This window comes from Muntiacus reevesi, chromosome 5 (genome assembly GCF_963930625.1).
Source record: "Muntiacus reevesi chromosome 5, mMunRee1.1, whole genome shotgun sequence".
NCBI lineage: Eukaryota > Metazoa > Chordata > Mammalia > Artiodactyla > Cervidae > Muntiacus > Muntiacus reevesi.
Window position 1 is genome coordinate 39,452,118 of NC_089253.1, and position 23,421 is coordinate 39,475,538.

The 23,421-nt window shown below is 39.0% G+C and overlaps 1 protein-coding gene and 1 pseudogene across 2 annotated transcripts in view; one reads left to right on the forward strand and one right to left on the reverse strand.

Annotated features, from left to right (window-relative positions):
* Nucleotides 1-11,470, forward strand: part of LOC136169665 (solute carrier family 22 member 10-like) — a 38,081-nt gene extending 26,611 nt beyond the window's left edge. Inside the window, exons 6-11 of one of the 2 annotated variants that reach the window (XM_065937576.1) lie at nt 1,892-2,015; nt 2,498-2,613; nt 5,516-5,730; nt 7,266-7,374; nt 7,853-8,056; nt 9,565-11,470. In XM_065937576.1, the coding sequence (XP_065793648.1) occupies nt 1,892-2,015; nt 2,498-2,613; nt 5,516-5,730; nt 7,266-7,374; nt 7,853-8,056; nt 9,565-9,625 (829 nt within the window). In that variant the 3' untranslated portion in view covers nt 9,626-11,470. The remainder of the gene's footprint in view (nt 1-1,891; nt 2,016-2,497; nt 2,614-5,515; nt 5,731-7,265; nt 7,375-7,852; nt 8,057-9,564) is intronic. The other variant, XM_065937577.1, reaches the window with a different exon arrangement.
* A 4,874-nt stretch (nt 11,471-16,344) lies between these two features.
* On the reverse strand, nt 16,345-21,771 carry LOC136169161 (glycine cleavage system H protein, mitochondrial-like; annotated as a pseudogene).
* Between the last annotated feature and the right edge of the window lie 1,650 nt (nt 21,772-23,421).

The following is a 23,421-nucleotide window of genomic DNA, read 5'->3' on the forward strand; positions in this document are numbered from 1 at the left end:
AGAGGCAGGCAGGCAGCCATGGCTGGTTCTTCTCTATTGCTAGGTAGCCCAGGCTGGTGTGTGGGGAGAGAGACGCTCCAGTGGAGACTCTACTCCCTGCATTTGACTCAGCAGTAGCACCCTGCTTCCACGGCAGTCCAATTTTCCTCCAAAGGCATTCCCTGTTGTGGATTTTCTCCTTTCTATTCCCTTAAGACATCTCCCCTAGCCAATAGCAGTCATCGCCTGGGTTTGCTCATTGCCTGGGTTTGCTCTCCAATCCCTAGGCTCCAGCTCTCAGACCCCCTGCATACCCGTGGACGTGCCTTCCAGTCTAGGGTATGTAGGACTGTGGCACAGATTGTCTGTGTGGTTCTCACTCTATCCAGACTGTCACATCTCAGCTGGTTCATCCTTTTCTGACAGCCTCAAGTTCTTCCCTTCTGTCCCAACTGATTTCCCTGGATGTGGGAATCTCTCCTTTCCTTCCACTACCCCACCCTGGGGTGTAGGTCTGGTCCTCCTTGCTCTCCTCCTCCTTTTCCCTTCTTTCTTTCATCTTAACCAGTTATGTATGGCTCCATATGGTCCTTTCTGGTGATCAAGGTCTCCTGCTAGTAGTGTTCAGCCAGTGTTCTGTGAGAACTTTTGCATCTGCAGAGGTATTCCTGATGCATCCGTGGAGAGAGATGCACTCCATGTCCACCCACTCCCCTACCATCTTGGAAAGCCCCAACAAACAGTTTTTAAATGGACAAATTCATTCTTGCACTTAAAACCATTCTAGGAAGAATCAGATTTAATAGATCACAGAAAGATGACTATAGATTTAACAGTGAGATGAGTTCAGAGAGAGGGGGACAGTGCAATCCACGTCAGAATCACGTGCTCAGTCATTCTATCCTCTTAAAAACCATAAAAGGAAGCTAGGCCTCTGGTTCCCATTTTACTGATGAGAAAATTGAGGCACATGTAATATGTGACTCACATGTGTAGTTAGATATCAACACTGTTGGTAGTGGCAGGTGTATTTATTTATTTTTTTGGAGGGGGTAGTTATTTTATTTTATTTGCTTTAATTGGAGGCTAATTACTTTACAATATTGTCATGGTTTTTGCCATAAATTCACATGAATCAGCCATGGGTGTACATGTAAAATATTTTTTGACCTCTACCATACATAACTGGGGCTTCTTCTTTTTAAAAATTTATTGTTTATTTATTTTTGTTATGCTGCATCCTCATTGCTATGTGCGCTTTTCTCTAGTTGCAGCCAGTAGGGGCTACTCTTCATTGTAGGGCATGGGTTCTCATTGGGGTGGTTTCTCTTGTTGCGGAGCAGGAGATCTGGAGCACACAGACTTCAGTAGTTGTGGCACATGGGCTAAGCAGTTGTGGTTTCTAGGGTATAGAGCAAAGGCTCAATAGTTTTGGTGCATGGGCTTAGTTGCTCCCCGGCATGTAGGATCTTCCCAGAACAGGGATTAAACCCAGGTCTCCTGCATTGGCAGGTGGATTATTTACCACTGAGATACTAGGGAAGCCTGGGGCATTTTTTTTTTTAAGAATACATATTAAAAAAAAAAAAAAAGAATACATATTATGTGCACAAAGTTGCTAGATCCCATGTCAGGCTTTGAGAGGGAATTATGTATGTGAGGCACTCTCTAGTTTAACCTTCATCAACTTCTAGGAAAAACTCCTGCTGAATAAGCATAAAGGCAATTTGTCTCCAAGTCTGTCATCCTGGCATGGAGTATCACTCTCATATTTTCCCAGAATTAGTTTAACACAACATGAACATCTAGTTGATGTCATGGATAGTAGGTGGGAGACATAAAACACATTGTCAATAATCATATGGCAAATAAGCAAAGAAGGGTTGACTATACCTGTCTGCTCTTTCATCAGGTGGCTGGTAGAATCTTCACGGTGGCTGATTGTCACCAATAAACCAGATGAGGGCTTAAAGGAACTTAAAATAGTTGCACACAGAAATGGAATAAAGAACTCTGAAGAAATCCTGAGTATGGAGGTAAGCCGGAAAGGCAAGGTGGTTACTGGGTTGGAGGGAAGTCGTGAACTAATACCTGCCTCCTCCTTATTGAGATAGACAAACTGCTTTTCTAACAAGGCCATCTATTTGAAAACGCAAGCTCAATTTCCTGGTTTTTCATGCCCATTTCTTATAAAAGGAACTTTGAACACTGTGCAAGACTTCTTCTTTTAGTTCATCTCCTGATTTGAACCTGCAGCCTATGTGCTCTTATGGATACCCTGCCCACTTCCCTCCGCCATGGCCTCATTTAAAAAAAATCTTTGTTGCTGTGTAATTTCCTGGAGTCGCCCTTAACTCCCTAGATCCTCCTTCACATCATGTTCACATATGTGATTGCATGTGTCACCTGTTGTATGACAAAGAAAGAGAGTGTATCTCTCCTATCCTATTGGGTGCCAGTGTTCATCACAATACCTGGCACTATGTCAGCAAGTGATACGTATTTGTTGTTGTTGAAGGGCTTGAAAGCGACCATGCAGGAGGAGCTGGAGGCAGCACAGACCAGACCTACTGTGTTTGACTTGTTCCGCACACCCAACCTGCGTAAAAGCATCTGTATTCTCTACTTTGTGAGGTGGGCTTTACAGAATGCATGTGGTTGTTGCTATTGTTCAGTTGCTAAGTCGTGTCCAACTCTTTGTGACCCCAGGGACTATAGCATGCCAGGTTCCTCTGTCCTCCACTATCTCCTGGAGTTTGCTTAAACTCATGTCCACTGAGTCGGTGACGTTATCTAACCATCTCATCCTCTGCAGCCCCCTTGCCCTTTTGCTTTCAATCTTTTCCAACAAACTTTGGAGTCTTTTCAAACAAGCTGGCTCTTCACATCAGCTGGCCAAAATATTGGAGCTTCAGCTTCAGCAGTAGCCCTTCCAGTGAATATTTGGGACTGACTTCCTTTATTATCGACTGATTTGATCTCCTTGCTATCCAAGGAACTCTCAAAAGTCTTCTCCAGCACCACAGTTTGAAAGCATCAATTCTTTGGCAGTCAGTCTTCTTTATGATCCAACTCTCACATCCATACACGACTACTGGATAAAACATAGCTTTACATAGCAACATTCAAAGAGTGGGGACATAAAGCTATTTCATTAATTACAACAGTGTTTTGAGAGGGAGGCACTGATTTAAAGATAAAAGATGAGGAAAACACACCAAATAATACTGCCACGGAAATTAGCACATGAAGTAGAGTTGGTTATATCATTCTGTCAGTCTCTTCAGTGAAGGTTTACATTGAGAATTTCTGTCACAGTGCGGATTTGGGGGTTTATTTTTTCTTTAAATTTTAATTGAAGCAATTTTTGCCAATAGATACCTGAAGGCATTATGAATATCTACAGATCAATGAATATTTCAGTATGTAAAAATGTAGCAACCTCCAGATCAAAGGAGGAAAATCCTGATACCCCAGGATTCCCCTCACATATCCTGTACAATAACAGACACCACCACCTCCACCACTGCCTCATTCTTGTTCTCTCCTCACGGCCCTCACCTGTCCAACTGCCCTAATCTCTTTCACTGCAGAAGAGTCTTGCCTGATCCTGACCTTCACATAATGTAAATGATACGAGGATTCTGTGACAGGCCCACTTTTCTCATGCTCATTCCTGAAGATTCACCCATTCTGCTGCATGTAACATTGGGTGGTTCTCCTCCCTAGTGCTTCAGTTTTCATTAGATGAATACACTACAATTTCTTTATGTACTTCAATGTTGGTGGACTTTTATTGGTTTCCAATTTGGATACATTTTATTTGTGTGTTAGCACAAGGGCTTCTGTAAGGAGATTTTGGTCATTATCTCTTGAGGGGATATAAGTACTTACTTTGGTAGAGTCAGGAGGAGAAATTTTAAACATAATTCTTAATTTTTGAATACTGAATACTCATGCACAAGAAGCAAACAGGACAACATAGACTCACTGACAAGCTTAAGTAAGTGACTATTGCATTTCATAATTGATCTCTTCCCAGGCATATCCTAGCAGATCATTTCTGCATTTAACTTCATTATGCTTTTTCATAATGAAGAAGCACTGAGGCACTAAATGGGAGATAGAAGATAAGGAAAACACACCAAGTAATACTCACATGGAAATTAGTGCCTCCCATTTTTGGGGGGCTTTCCTGGTGGCTCAGATGGTAAAGAATCTGCCTGCAATATGGGAGACCTGGGTTGGGAAGATCCCCTGGAAGAGGGCATGGCAACCCTCTCCAGTGTTCATGCCTGGATAATCCCCAGGACAGAGGAGCCTGGTGGGCTACAGTCCATGGGCTTGCACAGAGTCTGACATGACTGAGCAACTAAGTTCACAATACATGCATTTTCTACTTTTCCATATTCACTAGGACATAGACTTGTGTTTCTAAACCCTAGAAAATCAGAGTGGAAGGAAAAAGTAAAGATGACAGTCATCAGACACCTTTCTTGGAATACCGTGATCTGTGATGTTTCTTCTATTTTAATGTCTAAGTCTAGGAGAAGGCAATGGCAACCCACGCCAGTTGCCTGGAAATGGCAACCCACTCTTGCCTGGAAAATCCCATAGATGGAGGAGTCTGGTAGGCTGTGGTCCATGGGGTCACTAAGAGTTGGACACGACTGAGCGACATCACTTTCACTTTTCACTTTCATGCATTGGAGAAGGAAATGGCAACCCACTCCAGTGTTTTTGCCTGGAGAATCCCAGGGACAGGGGAGCCTGGTGGGCTGCCATCTATGGGGTCGCACAGAGTTGGACACAGTTGAACTGGCTTAGCAGCAGCAGCAGTTGTACTAAGTCTAGCTCTCTCTAGGTATAGTAGATCATTAAAGTGGGCTTCTTTCCTTTAAATGTTTTCTGGGTAAAATCTGAAGTGAGATCCTTTGATTCCATTTCTAATATTACTGTTGGTGTGAGTTTGCTTTCCTGTATTCTTACACAGTCTCTTAGCCCTAAAAAATCAGGACTTTAAATCTCATAGAACTGTGTTAATCCCCAGGACACTATGCTGTCAAGTCAAGGGGACACAGACAGTATTTTCCAGTTTCAACCACTAGTTGAGAAAATAGAAATTCTTTGCAGTATTGGGATTGGGCGAGGAGAGAGGGGACTCACAGCATATAGACAACCCTCAAAAAGAAATTATTTCCCTCATTTCTAAGTTTTACTATTAATGCTTCTATTGTCAAATATTATATACCATCCTGTTTGGAGACTGAGTCACGTTATGTTTCCTGTTGCTGTCATATTTGTGTTTAATAAATCAGACAAAAGAATGTCAGAAAAAGTGTTATTTTCATATACAGCCATGTAATTTTTATGGTGACTTTTCACCTTAAAATGAAGAATTACACAAGTCAGAGAGGGCCTTTATTGTTTAACGTTGATCATTGGCTGCCTGGGTGAATATAATCACCAATTATAGTACCTTTGCTGTAAGTCTTATGGCTTACGTCTTTCTTTCTTTTTTTTTTTTTCACTACAGATTTTCAACCACAATACCCTATTTTGGCATCTTTATGAATCTACAGCACTTTGGGAGCAATATTTTCCTGTTCCAGGTAATCTTTGGAGCTCTCACTATCTCAGTCCGAAGTCTTGCTGTTTTACCCCTGAATCACATGGGCCGTCGACCAACCCAGATGTTTCTCATGTTCCTGGTGGGGATTTCCATTTTGGTCAACACATTTGTGCCCCAAGGTGAGAGAAGACTGGACTTTGGGGAAAGGAAGGGTCTTTTTCTCATTCTTCAAGGTTTGTTTGGTCATATTTGTCTGAAGCCAGGAGTAAAAAAGGTCCTAATGAAAGGTTAAATATTCCCCCAAACCAAACTGATGGAAAATTCTGCTAAGTTTTTGAGAAAAGAGCTAAAGGTCAGTAAGGGGCAGCTCAAATATATATTTACTTTCATCATATAGTGGAAATGTCTGGAAAATGATCCCATTCATTCCAGGTAGTCTCTCTAGGACAGCAATCATTCACTTGTGGTTTTCCCATTCACACATTAAATAACAAGTAGAGAGGGATGAGGCCTTGCAATTATATCCCACATGAGAGCATACTATGGCCACACCCTCTGTTTGGGCTCTTCATTACCATCTTTGATGACTGGTCTACTTCCCCATTTCTATGTATCTGCATATGACTGTGAGCTTGAGTCACTATGACTATAGTTCTTGCTGAAGACAGTCTCCCAGGAAATGAAAAAAGAACCCTCTTTTTCAATTGGGGGAAAGAGGGTGAAGTAGAAACAAGAATTGAAGCTGAGAAAAATCCTTGTCCATTTCCTATCAGATTACTTTATAAGTTAATAGAATAATGATATGTAATAATTAGGAGAAAGTTTGTGGGCGATTTGCTTCACTGTCTCCAATGCACAAATGTGACTCACAGCATTACAGATAGGTATTTTTATTGCTCCTCAGAAGATCATCAATAATGCATTAATAATACTGCTTTACCAAGGAGTTCTTTTCAATATTATCCAGTTATAACTACGTTTCTTTTTATCCTGTGCAGAAAACTGATTCCCCTAAATTTTCTTAATTGTTCCCTAATTCTGACAATTTTTCCCAACTAGAGGCTTCGATTTTAGGTTCTTCATGTCTAACATTGATGTAGATCTAGCTTCTCCTCAGTCTGTCCACTAATAGAGCAGTACTGTCTTGTTACTCTCTGGTGTCATACTTACCCCAAGGCAATGCTGTATCTACACTAGGTTGATTGACTTATTTGGGTTTACCTGGGACTTCTCTGATTTTATCAATGAAAACCTCACATTATCACAATCTTCAAATTCCCAGAAAAACCAGGATGACCAGTCACTTTAAAACCTGCACTTTAATTGTAAACTTCTCAAGACTGGAGCTAAACATTAGACTCAGTAATCGTCCATGTCACAGTCTTAACTTCAACAATAAGGATATTGCAAGTACTGGGCCAAATTAGTGAAAGCAAATTTCTGCCACACTCTTTCCTTTTTTTTTTTTTTTCTTGCAAATCTCAGGTATGCAGATGGATTTGTTGCAGTTAATCTGGATAGTTTTGTGTAATTTTACCACATATCTTGATGATTTTACATTTCTCAGTTTATCAACATATGTAGATATATATATTCTATGGTATATTTCAAACCTATCAATAAGCCATAGTTTTCTTTTTTTCCTGAGTAAATTTGGTGGATGCCAGTTCCTCCAGCCCAGATTCCTTAATGTTGCTGGTCTTCCTGTCTCCAGAAATGCAGACCCTGCGTGTGGCCTTGGCAAGTGTGGGAATTGGCTGTGTTGCTGCGTCTGGGTCTGCTCTTTCTGTCCACTCTGCTGAACTCATCCCCACTCTCCTCAGGTAAGAGTTTATGGACGCTCTGCCAGGACCCAAAGTATGACTTTCCAGTATAACTGATGCTTATTTCAGGAATGAACACAATAAGATCTTTAAGTTATAAATTAATCATTTGTAATAGTAATAATATATCAATAGCAACTATAGCCAAAGTTAATTGAAAAACCTGACTTTGTTTTTGTATTGTTCTGAGCAGTAATTCAACGTATCTTCTCATTAATCTTTTGGCTCTCTTATTACTACTATAGGTGCAATGTGTAACATTCCATATAAAATGATGAAAATGTATCAATGCACTTTGACGAAGACAGCTAGAAAACCAGGGAGCAAATCTCAATAACAAGGGTTTATCACCAAGTTCATGACTATGAATATAGTAATTGTGTTTTGTTGCACTTCATAACCCAGTCAGAATAATATCTCACAAATTTTACGTGCAGACATTTACTGAATTGCTGCATCATGTCATTTACTCCTTCAGGGCAAAAGCTGTAGGATTAGATACGCTAGTTAGTAGGTGTGGGGCAACCCTGGCTCCCCTCTTGATGACCCTAGTGGTGTATCTACCCACCCTGCCCTGGATCATCTATGGAGCTTTTCCCATCGTTGCTGGCCTTCTCATTCTTCTCCTACCTGAAACCAAAACTCTGCCCATTCCTGACACCATCCAGGATGTGGAAAATAAGTGAGTAAACCTTCTCCATCCCCTGGGAGGGACTGCGTGCTTTGGATCTGTGGGTGAGAAAGGCAACACACCACATGAGTCCCTCAGATCACTCAGGAGGCAGATCCTTGCCTGGGATACTCCCATCTTGGGCCATTATCTTCATGAGAGGCAAGGTCATTTCCATCCATTGTGAATTCTAGTCTGGACTGCAGAGATCCCCTCTGCCCTGTTCTCATTGGTAGTTTTAGTGCTGACGTGATGATAATTAGCTCTGTTATGATTTTACATACTACCTGTCCTCATGAGAAACACACATTCATATTGGGATCATGATCCTCAGATCCATAAGAGCTTGGGATAGAGGGGAAAGAAATGGGATGACCAGTGAAGGAGCATTGTTGGGAAAATCACATTTAGTTAAGGACTTTCTGTGGAAAGGTAGTAAAAAAAAGTTATTTGTTTGCATGTGGCTGTAAGATTCAGTCAGTTTTGCTGCCAGAAGTTATGCAAAGATTGAGGATAATAAGAAACTGGAAAAGGCATTTTAAAACTATAACATTGTGTCTTAGTTTCATAGGGCTTCTACAGTAGAATCTGACAAACTGAGTGACTTAAGCAAAATAAATTTACTGTCTCAAATTTCAGGTGGCTGAAAGTCTGAGCTCAAGTTGTTGGCAGGACTCTACATCCTCTGAAGGCTCTAGAGAAGGGTCTGTTCCAGGTCTATCCTGGATTCTGGTAGTTCCTTGGCTAGTGGAAAATAGCTCCAATCTTCACATCACATCCCCCTGGCATGTCTCTATGTCTCAAGTTCCCCCTTTTTATAAGAACACCATCATATTGGATCAGGGGCTCTTTCTACTCCAGTTTGACCTCATCTTAATTAATCAGCAAGAACCCTGTTCTCAAATATGATAATTGCATATTCTGCGGTAGATGGTTAAGACTTCAATATATATACTTTGGAAGGTACATAATTGAACCTATAACAAGTGGGGAATTCCTTTAGATTTTTAACCCAGTTCTTGACTTATCAGAGGTGTCATTGGCCAGAGATCCAAACGACAAGGTGAGAATCCAAAAAGACCAAAGAGTAGCACTTTCAAGTGCTTCTTTGTGCCTGCCCAGTTGGTGTCATTCAGTCACCAAGTCATGTCTGATTCTTTTGGGACCCCATGGACTGTAGCCCATAAGGCTCCTCTGTTCATGGAATTTCTCAGGCAAGAGTATTGGAGTGGACTGCCATTCCCTTCTCCAGGGGATACTTCTGACCCTGGGATCAAACCCGTGTCTCTTGCATTGGCAGGAGAGTTCTTTACCACTGAGCCACCACTGAGACACCCTGATTCAGCAGTAAGGAATCTGTGACTTAGTGACTCAACAGCAACAATGAAAGGAGCTGATGCTTAGGGATCAGTTTGCACTTGTACAAGGAGAGCATCCAAACTTATTTCTTCTCTTTCATAATGTCTATTCTTATTTTCTGATCGGTTGGTTAATTTGTTGTTTCTCCTTTGGTTTTTCAGGCAAAGATTCTCAAGAAAAATAAATGAAAAAGATTCTTACACAAAAGTGACAAAATGTTAAGGCTCTTCATGGCCTTGCTGGTGAGGAAGAAAAAAACATGCAGAAAAAATGTCTCCAGGAGTAGATCTCTCCTTTATATCTACAAAATGGCAAGAAAATACACTTGAGAAATACATCTCATTTACAATTATTGCATTAATTGGTAATTAAACATATAATAAATGAGAATATGTAATTCCATGAACAATCCCATTTTGGGGGGAAGGAGTCAAAAAAGTTTCAAATTTATCAATAAATCATTAATAGACAAGATGATCCAGAGACAGAGGAATACCATGGCAGGTTCATGTAAGGAGCACCATGTGATGAACTCTAAATAAATTTTCAAAAGTCAGAGCATTATGGCATAAGCAACTGGACATCAAAAGAAATCCAGAAGCAGACACCAATATATCTGTAAACTTAGTGCATGATACTTTTGATGTCATAAATCACTGGCAAATAGAAAATTATGTTCTTTTTGGAAATACATTCATTGAAATGGTAACAATGGTGAACTTTAAGTGGTCAAATTTCAAGTGATTACTCTTTCTTTGTGATTTTTTATGTTCATGTTTTTAAAAAGTAAGCATACATAATTTAAAATATTATAAGGGGATGACCAAGTGACTGCTTGATAAGGAAATTGTTATGGATCAGCCATCTCAACAGAAGCAAAGCTATTCTTCAAGGTCATGGAAGAATGACCGTGAAGGCAATTCAGAGATCTTCAGAGCTGCCACTCCAATCACAAGCCCGGAGGGCCAGGGGCTGAGAGGGCCTGTTGTTATTGTTATTTGTCGTGTCTGACTCTGTGACCCCAGGTGAGCTCTGCCTGCTACTGTCTTACCTTGCTGTTGTCTATGGTTCCCTTATTTATGGTATAATTTACACAGCGTAAAAAGTACAACTCCCAAGGCCAAAATTCAGTGTATTTGTATAAATTCATATACCAGGGTCAAACGCAATCCAATCAACAGGGAGGTTAATTCCATCACCCAGAAATTACTTTTGTGCTCATTCCTCAGTCAGAATTGCCCCTTAGCCTTCAATCTTCTTCCACTGTGTATTTCACTAGGTGTTAACTATGTTTCTCCTAGAACATCACATAAGTTTATTACAGATTTATACGTTTTTTTGTATCGACATTTGCTTGGTATATTGTACTTGAGATTCATACCTGTTTTTGTTTGTATCCCTTTTTATTGCCATAAAGTATTACATAGTATGGATTTGAAAATACTGCCAAGTTAGATATCTGAAAAAGGGTTAATATCCAAAATTTATAAGTAACTCCTACAATTCAATAACAAAATACCAAGTAACCCAATTTAAAAATAGAGAAAGAACCCTAATAGACATTTTCCTAAAGAAGACATACAAATGGCCATCAGATTTTGGACAGTTGCTCAACATCACTGATCATCATGGAAAGGAAAATCAAAACTACAATGGAGAATCGCCTCACACCTCTTAGAATGGCTATGATGGAATAGAATTTATACTTTAAAGCAGGACAAGAAACTTTAAGCATGACATATTCCCTGCTCATACCGATCCCTCCTTCATGTGCAATGTGTATCTGCATTATACATTAATCAGAGCTCCTGAAGGATGAGACTGTTGACTCAACTGTAACAAGTAATGGCAACCTGCTGCTTGCTTGCTGTGTGCAGAATTGGACTATGTATCTTTGGTGAACTTAATGCAAAATGTCAGTGCATCATTTGTGATGAAAGTTTCTTTGTCTCAAAAATATGTATGACGTGTATGTCTTCAGCTTCTAACAAATAGAACAGTCCTCAGAGTTTTCTGAAAGGCTGTCTCCTGGATTACAATCCTCAGGCTGGTTCAAATAAAATTCTCTATTTCTCCTTTGGATTGACTATTGATTAATTTTTCATTGACAGCTAGCATCAAGAAGACAAGAGATAATAAGTGTTGGAGAGTATGTGGTTATGGTTGTTATTTAGTTGCTGAGTCTTGTCCGACACTTTTGTGATGCCATGAGCTACATCTTGCCAGGATCCTCTGTCCTTGGAATTTTCCAGGCAAGAATACTGGAGTGCGTTGCCATTTCCTTCTCCAGGGGATCTTGTCGACCTAAGGATCAAGCCTTCCTCTCCTGCATTGCAGGCAGATTCTTTACCACTGAGCCACCAGGGACGTTAATATGTGGAGTAAAGGCAATACTTGGTGCTAATATGAATTGGTGCAGTCACTATGGAAAACAGTGTAAAAATTCCACAAAAGTTTTTAATAGCATATAATCCAGCAATCCTATTTCTTATTTTATATGCAAAAGGAATGAAAACAGGAAAATGAAAAGATATTTGTACTCCCATGATTATTTTTTTACAATAACCAAGAAGCAACGTGAGTGTCCATCTGAAAGTGAATGGTTGAAAACATAGTGTAAGTTTAAACAATGGGATATTATTCAGTCATGAGAAAAATAGAAGTATTATTTGTGAAAACATGAATAGACCTTGACAGCACTATGCTAAGTAAGATAAATCAGAGAATAATAGATACTGTAAATAAGCTAGACGTCAAATGTAAAAAAGTCAAATCTGTGTAAGATGGTATAAGTAGGATGGTAGTTATCAGGAGCTGGGAGACTGGGGAATTGGGGAAATGTTTAATGGTACAAATTTGCAACTAGTAGATGAGATGTAATGCATAATTTGTGATTATAGTCAACAATGTAGGTGTGTGTATGTGTGTGTTTGTGTATGTGTGTGTGTGTTAGTTGCTCAGTCGTGTCTGGCACTTTGCAATCCCATGGACTGTAGCTTGCCAGGCTCCTCTGTCCATGAGTCTCCTGGCAAGAACGCTGGAGTGGGTTGCCACTTCCTTCTCCACGTGATCTTCCCAAACCAGGGATCAATCCTGGGTCTCCCGCATTGCAGGCAGATTCTTTCCCATCTGAGCTACCAGGAAAGTCCATAGTCAACAATACTATATTGCAAATTTCAAAAGTTATTAGTCTGGATCTTAATTATTCTCCACACAAAAAGAAATGATAATTTTGTGGGGTGATTACGGTGTTTAGCTGACACTATGATAATTATATTGAAGTATACAAATGTGTCAAATCAGCACTGCTGTTTATCTTGTTGTTGTTTAGTTGCTCAGTCATGTCCAACTCTTTGCAACCTCATGGACTATATAGCCCACCAGGCCACTCTGTCATGGATTTCCCAGGCAAGAATACCTGAGTTGGTTGCCATTTTCTTCTCCAGAGGGTCTTCCCTACCCAGGGATCGAACCCACCAGTCTCCTGCATTGGCGGCAGATTCTTCACCGCTAAGCCACCAGGGAAGCCCCCACTGTATATCTTTTGTATATGAGCTAAGTCACTTCAGTCATGTCTGATTCTTTGCGACCCCATGGAGTATAACCCGCCAGGCTTCTCTGTCCCTGGGATTTCCCAACCAAGAATACTGGAGTGGGTGTCTTGCCCTTCTCTAGGGGATCTTTCCATCCTAGGGACCGAACCTGCATCTCCTCCATCTCCTGCAGTGGTCGGGGGGTTCTTTATCTCTAGCGCCACCTGGGAAGCCCGTTATCTTAACTTTATACAATTTTTTATGTCCATCATCAATTCCAGGAAAATAAATGACCCAATCAAAAAATGGGCCAAAGAACTAAACAGACATTTCTCCAAAGAAGACATACAGATGACTAACAAACACATGAAAAGATGCTCAACATCACTCGTTATCAGAGAAATGCAAATCAAAACCACAATGTGGTACCATTACATGCCAGTCAGGATGGCTGCTATCCAAAAGTCTACAAGCAATAAATGCTGGAGAGGGTGTGGAGAAAAGGGAACCCTCTTACACTGTTGGTGGGAATGCAAACTAGTACAGCCGCTATGGAGAACAGTGTGGAGATTTCTTAAAAAACTGGAATAGAACTACCATATGACCCAGCAATCCCACTTCTGGGCATACACACTGAGGAAACCAGATCTGAAAGAGACACGTGCACCCAAATGTTCATTGCAGCACTGTTTATAATAGCCAAGACATGGAAGCCACCTAGATGCCCATCAGCAGATGAATGGATAAGGAAGCTGTGGTACATATACACCATGGAATATTACTCAGCCATTAAAAAGAATTCATTTGAATCAGTTCTAATGAGATGGATGAAACTGGAGCCCATTATACAGAGTGAAGTAAGCCAGAAAGATAAAGACCAATACAGTATACTAACACATATATATGGAATTTAGAAAGATGGTAACAATAACCCTATATGCAAAACAGAAAAAGAGACACAGATGTACAGAACAGAATTTTGGACTCTGTGGGAGAAGGTGAGGGTGGGATGTTTTGAGAGAACAGCATCGAAACATGTATATTATCTATGGTGAAACAGATCACCAGCCCAAGCTGGATGCATGAGACAAGTGCTTGGGACTGGTGCACTGGGAAGACCCAGAGGAATCGGGTGGAGAGGGAGGTTGGAGGGGGGATCGGGACGGGGAACACATGTAAATCCATGGCTGACTCATGTCAATGTATGACAAAACCCACTACAATATTGTAAAGTAATTAGACTCCAACTAATAAAAATAGATGGAGAAAAAAAAAAAAGAACAAACAGACAAATAAAAACTTGAAACAATCTTGTTGGGCTTCACCAGTTAAGCTAACAATGTACATACATTTCATTTATTCAACAGTGAAAAAAATAAGCTATAGAAACACATAGAATGGGGCTTCCCTGGTAGCTCAGCAGGTAGAGAATCCACCTGCAATTCAGGAGACCCCGGTTTGATTCCTGGGTCAGGAAGATCTGCTGGAGAAGGAATAGGCTACCCACTCCAGTATTCTTGGGCTTCCCTGGTGGTTCAGCTGGTAAAGAATTCACCTGCAATGCAGGAAACCTGGGTTCAATCCCTGGGTTGGGAAGATGCCCTATAGAAGGGAATGGCTACCCACTCCAATATTCTGGCCTGGAGAATTCCATAGACTATTCCATGGAGTGGCAAAGAGTTGGACAGGACTGAGTGACTTTCGCATATAGATTAGGCTTCCCAGGTGACTCACTGGGTAAAGAATCCACCTGCCATATATGAGACCTAGATTTGATCCCTGGGTTGGGAAGATCCCCTAGAGGAGGGCATGGCAACCCACTCCGGTACTCTTGCCTGGAGAATCCCATGGACAGAGGAGCCTGGCAGGCTACAGTCCATGGGGTGGCAAAGGATCGGAGGTGACTGAGTGACTAACACTTCCACTTTTCATTTTATTTGCATCTCGATACAATTTTCAACATGATAGTTTTTTGTTTATCTTTTCTTTCAGATATTCCATTAAGTGCATGGAAATGCAATAGGTCTCTGTATTAATCTTGTGTCCTATAGCCTTGCGAACTTCATTCATTACCTCTAACAGTTTGTTGGTGGTGACTTTAGGGTTTTCTGTAGAGTATCATGTCATCTACAAATAGTGATAGTTTTATCTCTTCCCTTCCCATTTGGATACATTTTAGTTCTTTTCCTTGTCTGATTGCTGCGCACATGACCTTCAGTATTTTGTTTAATAGAAGTGGTGAAAGCAGGCATCCTTTTCTTGTTCCTGAATTTACCAGAAGTCTTTCAACATTTTACCTTTGAGTGTTACATTGGCTGTAGGTGGTTTTGTTAAGAAGCCTTTATTAGGTTGAGTTATGTTCCTGCTATAACCACTTTGATGAAAGTTTTTATAATGAATGAATGTTGAATTTTGTCAAATGTGTCTTCTTGGTCCATTGAGGTAATTGTGATTTTTTTTGTCTTTCTTGTGACCCTGAAATAAATTCAATTTGATCATGGTAAATGATCCTTTTTATATACTGTTGGATTTAGCTTGGTAATATTTTTTTTGTTGAGGATTTTTGCATCTATATTCATCAAAGATGTGAGCATGTGATTTTCTTTTGTCTCTTGTGTTGTCTGCTTTTGGTATCAGGGTAATAAGAGCAGTCTTGTAGAATGAAGTTGGGAGTGTTACTTCATCTTCATTTTCTGGTAAAGTTTTGAGGAAAAAAAGGTTTAATTTTTTCTTTATATGTTTGGTAGAATTCCTCAGTGAAGCTGTTCAGTCCTGGACCTTTTTTGTCAGGGATTAAAAAAAAAATACAGACCCTACTTCACACATAGTGATTGGTTTGTTCAAATTGTCTGTTTCATCTTGACTTATTTTTGGCAGGCAGTATGTTTCTAGAACTTTGTTTATTTTTTCTAAGTTGTCCAATTTGTTGGCATGTATTTGTTCATAGTATTCAATTCTGGTTGGATTTTTTTTCCCATCTGTATTTCTATGGCATCGGTTATTATTATTTCTCTCCTTTCTCATTTTGTTTATTTGAGACCTCTGTCATTTACTTTTGGTGAGTCTGAAAGTTTGTCAAACCTCTGAGTCTAGAGGTTTATCAATTTTGTTTATCTTTTCAAAATATTAGCTCTTGGTTCCTTTGATCTTTACCACTGATTTTTATTTTTTTAATTTTTTTTAAGAAGCTGAATATTTTATTATTAAATTGTTTATTCTCCTGCAAGGCTGTTGCTTCACTGTATAAAAATAGCACCAGCAAACACAGTATATTGCAAAATTAAGACAGTAATATTCTTCACTGGACACTATACAACTAACAAACTTTTCTCCACTGGAAGTTATTTCTACTGGGAAGATCATTTTGACCCAAATCCAAGGATAGCTGTAAGCAAGTTGCAATGTCATATAAGGTATAAGATAACCATGTTATCCTTGAATTACATAATTTTTATAATTAGTTTTATCAGAGATAATTTCAGGAATTCTGAATATTATAACTGGAGCCTAGCCTAAAAATCACAGGATGCTGTGGAAAAGATACACAGTGTTTATCTGAAGGCATTAGAAAGTTAAGGGGTATTTTCTTCAGGAAACATTGTTACAAGTAGTTTCTTTTGCTAAAAGTTGCTTTTTAAATATCTATCCACCACTAGTTTAAGACAACTATGTTAGATTAAGTTGTTTCAAAGTAGTTTATTTAGGGGTTCCATTTTCATTCCTCAATAGATTTTATGTATTTTTCATATGCTTCTTCACTCATTAGTTCATCTAGTTCTGAAGGGTTACTGAATGTCATCTTGATCAGCCAACCATCTTCATAACAAGACTTGTTGACAAGTCCTGGATTTTCTGCTAGAGCTGTATTAATTTCAGTTACTTCTCCTGATAGAGGGAAATAGAGTTCACTAGCAGCTTTCACACTTTCCAAAGCACCAAACTCCTCTTGTTTGTTCAACTTTGTCCCAACTTCAGGCAGACTACAGTAAACAACATCTCCCAAAGCTTCCTGTGCAAAATTGCTGATTCCCACTGTTCCAACACCGTTTTCTGTTGTTACCCATTCGTGTTTTTCTGTGAATTTCCGCACCGACAGCAGAGCAGGACCGGCGCAGTGCCCGGACGGCACCCGCCCCCAGTCCCCATGGCCGCGGCGAGCAGGGCGCGCTGGGTGCCGAGATGGCGCGCAGACTGCCGACCGCGGCCGCACGCTCCGCGCCGCTTGCAGCGCCGCGTTCGCACGGGTGCAGAGGGTCTCGGCGCGGCATCTAGAGCACCCCGGCCGACGAGGGCGGGGTGGGGCGGGGCGGCCCCGGGCCTACCACTGATTTTTAAAGCTCTCATTTATTTATCTCCTCACAGGTCTTTATTATTTCCTTCTTCTGCTGACTTTGGGCTTCTTTTTTGTGATTATTTTAGATAGTACATTAGGTCTTATTATCTAAGATTTTTCTTGTTCCTCGGTGAAGGCATGTACAGCTCCAAACTTCCATCTTAGAATTGGCTTTTTTGCATCATTAGCTCATTGGTTCTCTCTTTGATTTGATCATTAACTCATTGGGTTTTTAGTAGTATGTTGTATAGTCTTCACGTATTCATTCTTTTCTGTTTTTTTCTTTTCTGAAATTGATTTCTAACTTCATAACATCATGGTCAGAAAATATGCTTGATATAATTTCTATCTTCTTAAATTTGTTGACACTCATTTGGTTACCTAGTATGTAGTCTGTTCTGGAGAACGTTCTATGCACAATTTAAAGAATGTGTATTTTGTTTCGTTTGTTTGTTTTTGTTTTGGATGTAGCATCCATTAGATAGCAAGTAAGTCCAACATTGTGTCATTTAGGACCTCTTTTGCTTTATTGCTTTTCTTTCTGGATATTCTCTCCACTGATGTCAGAGGGGTTTACAGTATCCTACAATTTCTGTATTATTGTCACTTTCTCCCTTTATGTCTATTAGTATTTATATATGTAAGTGCTCCTATATTGGGTGTGTATATTTTATTTTATTTTATATTTGCTTCTGTTCTGCTGTAAGCACCACCCCCATTCCCTGAGGCCATGTTCTCTACTGTGTGTATTTTATTTTATTTTATAATAACTTTATTTTTTTTAGTGTATTCTTTTTTCCTTTTATTTTATTTTTTTGTTTATTTATATTAGTTGGAGTTAATTGCTTTACCATATTGTAGTGGTTTTTGCCATACATTGATATGAATCAGCCATGTATTTAGGTGTGTTCCCCATCCTGAACCCCCCTCCCAACCTCTCTCTGGGTGAGTGTATTTTAATGAATGTAATACCCTCTTCTTGTACTGATCTCTTTATTATTTATGCCATTCTCTGTCTTTCTTTATTTCTTTGTTTTACAGTCTGTTTTGCCTGGCATGATTGCTACTCCTGATCTCTTGTTTCCATTTGAATGAGATATCTTTTTCCACACTTTCAGTCTGTGTCTTTTGTCTTGATGTGAATCTCTGGTGGACAGCATACTGCAGGTTCTTATTTTTTTAATCCAATTAACCACTCTGACTTTTTTTTAAAGATTAATTTATTTATTTTAATTGGAGGCTAATTACTTTACAATATTGTGGAGGTTTTTGCCATACATTGACATGAATCGGCCACGGATGTACAAGTGTTCCCCCATTCAGAACTCCCTTCCCACCTCCCTCCCCATCCCATCCCTCTGAGTTGTCCCAGTGCACCAGCTTTGCCACTTTGACTTTTGATTTGACTATTTAGTATGTTGACATTTAAAGTAATTATTGATAGCATGTACTTATGACCATCTTAATTTTTGTTTTCTGATTGTTTTTGTATTTCTTCCTTTTCATTTCTTCTTTTTGTTTTTCCTTTTATAGTTTGATGATTTTCTTTTTTTAGTATGCTTTCTCTCTTTTTAGTTTTTGTGAATCTGTTGTTTATTTTTGATTTGTGGTTACCAAGAAGTTCATAAAGTTCATCACTATATTTTCTTTCTGTAACCTAGATTCATTTAAGTTAAACAACATTCTAAAAGATCTACATTTTTGTACTTCCCCCTACATTTTTTGATGTCTTATTTATATCTTCATGCTTATCCTTTTTACTGTGTATTGTGTTTACAATTGTCTTTATAAGTTCATATTTCTTTAAATCTACATACTGGCTTATTTTATTAATCTTCAATCATTTATATATATTTGTCTTTCCTATTTTGCTTCTCTCTTTTCTTTATATTCTTGCTTCTTCTCTATTTAGAGAAGACCCTTCAGCATTTCATTTAGTTTAGGCTTAGTATTTGTTGAATTCTTTTAGCTCTTGCTTGTCTGAGAAGTTCTTTTTACTTTTTATATTATTATGGAGGTAGGTGAGATTCATGTCCTCTTACACACCATCTTGATCCCTCCCCTCAATACTGTAAAGTAAGTAGCCTCCAACTAATAAAAATAAATGGAAAAAAAAAATAAAACAGCTGTAAGCGGCAGAGTTTAAAAAATGGAAAATTGACTAATACTTGCCAAAATTGGAAAGGGAATAATAGGAGCAAGGGCAGATGGTATATTTATATCAGTACAACAAGAAGAATACTTCAGTTAGGAATTCTTTAGTATTTTGACTGTGGTGATGGGCACAGGAAGCTTCACAGATGATAAATCTATATGGTACTTAAGTGTGACCCACACACACAAATACAGGTAAAACTGATTGGGAAATCTGGATAAGATCAGTATATTGTATCACTCTCAAAAAACTAATAGTAACATTATACTATAATTTTACAAGTATTATAACTGGGGAAAGCTGGGTGAAGTGCATGCAGTTTCTCATATTATTTCCTGCAGTTGCATGTGAATCTATAATAATTTCCTAAAACACATCAATTAACAATGTTTACAAATGTTATAGCATGTAAATTGTAAGAAATCTGGAATGGTTATATTAATATAAGAAAATATACAGTTGAAATTGAGGACCATTACTAGAGATAAAGAGGCCAAGTTCATAATGAGAAAATGATCATCAGGATTCTGAGCATCCCCACATATAAGATCCTTAATATAATCTGTTAAATAAATAAATAAACCTGAGAAAATAAACCCTTACATAAGCTTATCTATCACTACTTTTCTCCTGTATCTTTATTTGGAAGAATTTAAAGTTATTGTGAAGTCCTGGTGTGATTTAAATTGATGCAGAATGTCAGTTACCAAAATATAGTAATTGTGCCACTACCATACTGTCTTGATGACTGTAGCTTTGTAGTATAATCTGAAGTCAGGAAGGTTGATTCCTCCAGCTCCACCCTTCTTTCTCAAGACTGCTTTGGCGGTTTGGTGTCTTCTCCATTTCCATATGAATTGTGACATTTTTTTGTTCTAGTTCTGTGAAAAAAATGCCATTGGTAATTTGATAGGGATCACATTGAATCTGTAGATTGCATTTGGTAGAATAGTCGTTTTCACAATATTGATTCTTCCTTCCCAGGAACATGGAATAGCTCTCCATCTGTTTATGTCATCTTTGATTTCTTTAATCAGTGTCTTATAATTTTATGTATACAGTTCTTTCATCTCCTTAGGTAGGTTTATTCCTAGATATTTTATTCTTTTTGTTGCAATGGTGAATGGGATTGATTCCTTGATTTATCTTTTTGATTTTTCATTGTTAGTATATAGGAATGCAAGTGATTTCTGGATATTGATTTTGTATCCTGCGACTTTGCCAAACTCACTGATTAGCTCTAGCAGTTTTCTGATAGTATCTGTAGGGTTTTTTATGTAAAGTATCATGTCATCTGCAAGCAATGAGAGGTTTATTTCTTCTTTTCCAATCTGGATTACTTTTCTTTCTTTTTCTTTTTCTCTGATTGCTGTAGCTAGGACTTCCAAAACTATGTTGAATAATAGTGGTGTGAGTGGACACACTTGTCTTGTTCCTGGCACAAAAACAGAAATCTAGGCCAATGGAACAAGATAGAAAGCCCAGAAATAAACCCATGCACCTTTGGGTAACTTAAAAGAAGGCAAGAATATACAATGGGGCAAAGACAGCCTCTTCAATAAATGGTACTGGGAAAACTGGACAGCTACATGCAAAAGAATGAAATCACAATACTTCCTAATACCATACACAAAAATAAACTCAAAATGGATTAAAGATCTAAATGTAAGACCAGAAACTATAAAACTCTTAGAGGAAAACATAGGCAGAACACTTGATGACATAAATCAAATCAAGATCCTCTATGACCCACCTCCTAGAGTAATGGAAATAAAAACAATAGTAAACAAGTGGGACCTGATTAAACTTAAAAGCTTTTGCACAGCAAAGGAAACTATAGGCAAGGTGAAAAGACAACCGTCAGAATGGGAGAAAATAATAGCCCACGAATCAACTGACAAAGGATTAATTTTCAAAATATGCAAGCAGTTCATACAACTGAATACCAGAAAAGCAAACAATCCAATCAAAAAGTGGGAAAAAGACAAAAACAGGCATTTCTCCAAAGAAGACATACAGATGGCTAACAAACACATGGAAAGATACTCAATATCGCTCATTATTAGAGAAATGCAAATCAAAATGACAATGAGACATCAACTCACACCGATCAGAATGGTTATCATCAAAAAGTCTACAAAGAGTAAATGCTGTAGAGGGTGTGGAGAAAGGGAACCCTCTTGCTCTGTTGGTAGGAATGTAAATTGATACAGCAACTATGGAAGATGATATGGAGATTCTTTAGAAAACTAGGAACAAAACCAGCATATGATCTAGCAATCCTACTCCTAGGCATATACGCCAAGGAAACCAAAATTAAAAAAGACACAAGTACTCTAATGCTCATTGCAGCACTATTTCCAATAGCTAGAACATGGAGGCAACTTAGATGTCCATCGACAGATGAATGGGTAAAGAAGTTGTGGTACACATACACAATGGAATATTACTCAGCCATAAAAAAGAATGCATCTGAGTCAGCTCTAATGAGGTGGATGAACCTAGAACCTATTATACAGAGTGAAGTGAGTCAGAAAGAGAAAGATAAATATCATATTCTAACACACATATACAGAATCTAGAAGAATGGTACTGAAGAACTTATTGACAGGGCAGCAGTGGAGAAACAGACATAGAGAATAGACTTATGGACACAAAGAGAGGGGAGGAGAGGGTGAAATGTATGGAGAGAGTAACATGGAAACTTACATTACCATATGTAAAGTAGATAGCCAATGGGAATTTGCTGTATGGCTCAGGGAACTCAAGCAGGGGCTTGTGTCACCCTAGAGGGGTGGGATGGGGAAGGAGATGGGAAGGAGGTTCAAGAGGGAGGGGACATAAGTATACCTATGACTGGCTCATGGAAAACAACAAAATTCTGTAAAGCAATTATTCTTCAGTTAATAAATAAATAAAAATTTTTTTAAATTTATTTATTTATTTTTTTTAAACTTTTTTTTTTTTTCATTGCGTTTTGTCATACATTGATGTGAATCAGCCATAGAGTTACACGAATTCCCCATCCCAGTCTCCCATCCCACCTCCCTCTCCACCCGATCCCCCTGGATCTTCCCAGCCCAACAGGCCTGAGCACTTGACTCATGCCTCCCACCTGGGCTGGTGGTCTGTTTCACCACAGATAATATACATGCTGTTCTTTCGAAACATCCCACCCTCCCCTTCTCCCACAGAGTTCAAAAGTCTGTTCTGTTCTTCTGCGTCTCTTCTTCTGCCCTGCATATAGGGCCATCGTTACCATCTTTCTAAATTCCGTATATATGTGTTAGTATACTGTAATGGTCTTTATCTTTCTGGCTCACCTCACTCTGTATAATGGGCTCCAGTTTCATCCATCTCATTAGAACTGATTCAAATGAATTCTTTTTAACGGCTGAGTAATATTCCATGGTGTATACGTACCACAGCTTCCTTATCCATTCATCTGCTGATGGGCATCTAGGTGGCTTCCATGTCCTGGCTATTATAAACAGTGCTGCGATGAACATTGGGGTGCATGTGTCTCTTTCAGATCTGGATTCCTCAGTGTGTATGCCCAGAAGTGGTATTGCTGGGTCATATGGTAGTTCTATTTCCAGTTTTTTAAGAAATCTCCACACTGTTCTCCATAGTGGCTGTACTAGTTTGCATTCCCACCAACAGTGTAAGAGGGTTCCCTTTTCTCCACACCCTCTCCAGCATTTATTGCTTGTAGACTTTTGGATAGCAGCCATCCTGACTGGCGTGTAATGGTACCTCATTGTGGTTTTGATTTGCATTTCTCTGATAATGAGCAATGTGGAGCATCTTTTCATGTGTTTGTTAGTCATCTGTATGTCTTCTTTGGAGAAATGTCTGTTTAGTTCTTTGGCCCATTTTTTGATTGGGTCATTTATTTTTCTGGAATTGAGCTTCAGGAGTTGCTTGTATATTTTTGAGATTAATCCTTTGTCTGTTTCCTCATTTGCTATTATTTTCTCCCAATCTGAGGGCTGTC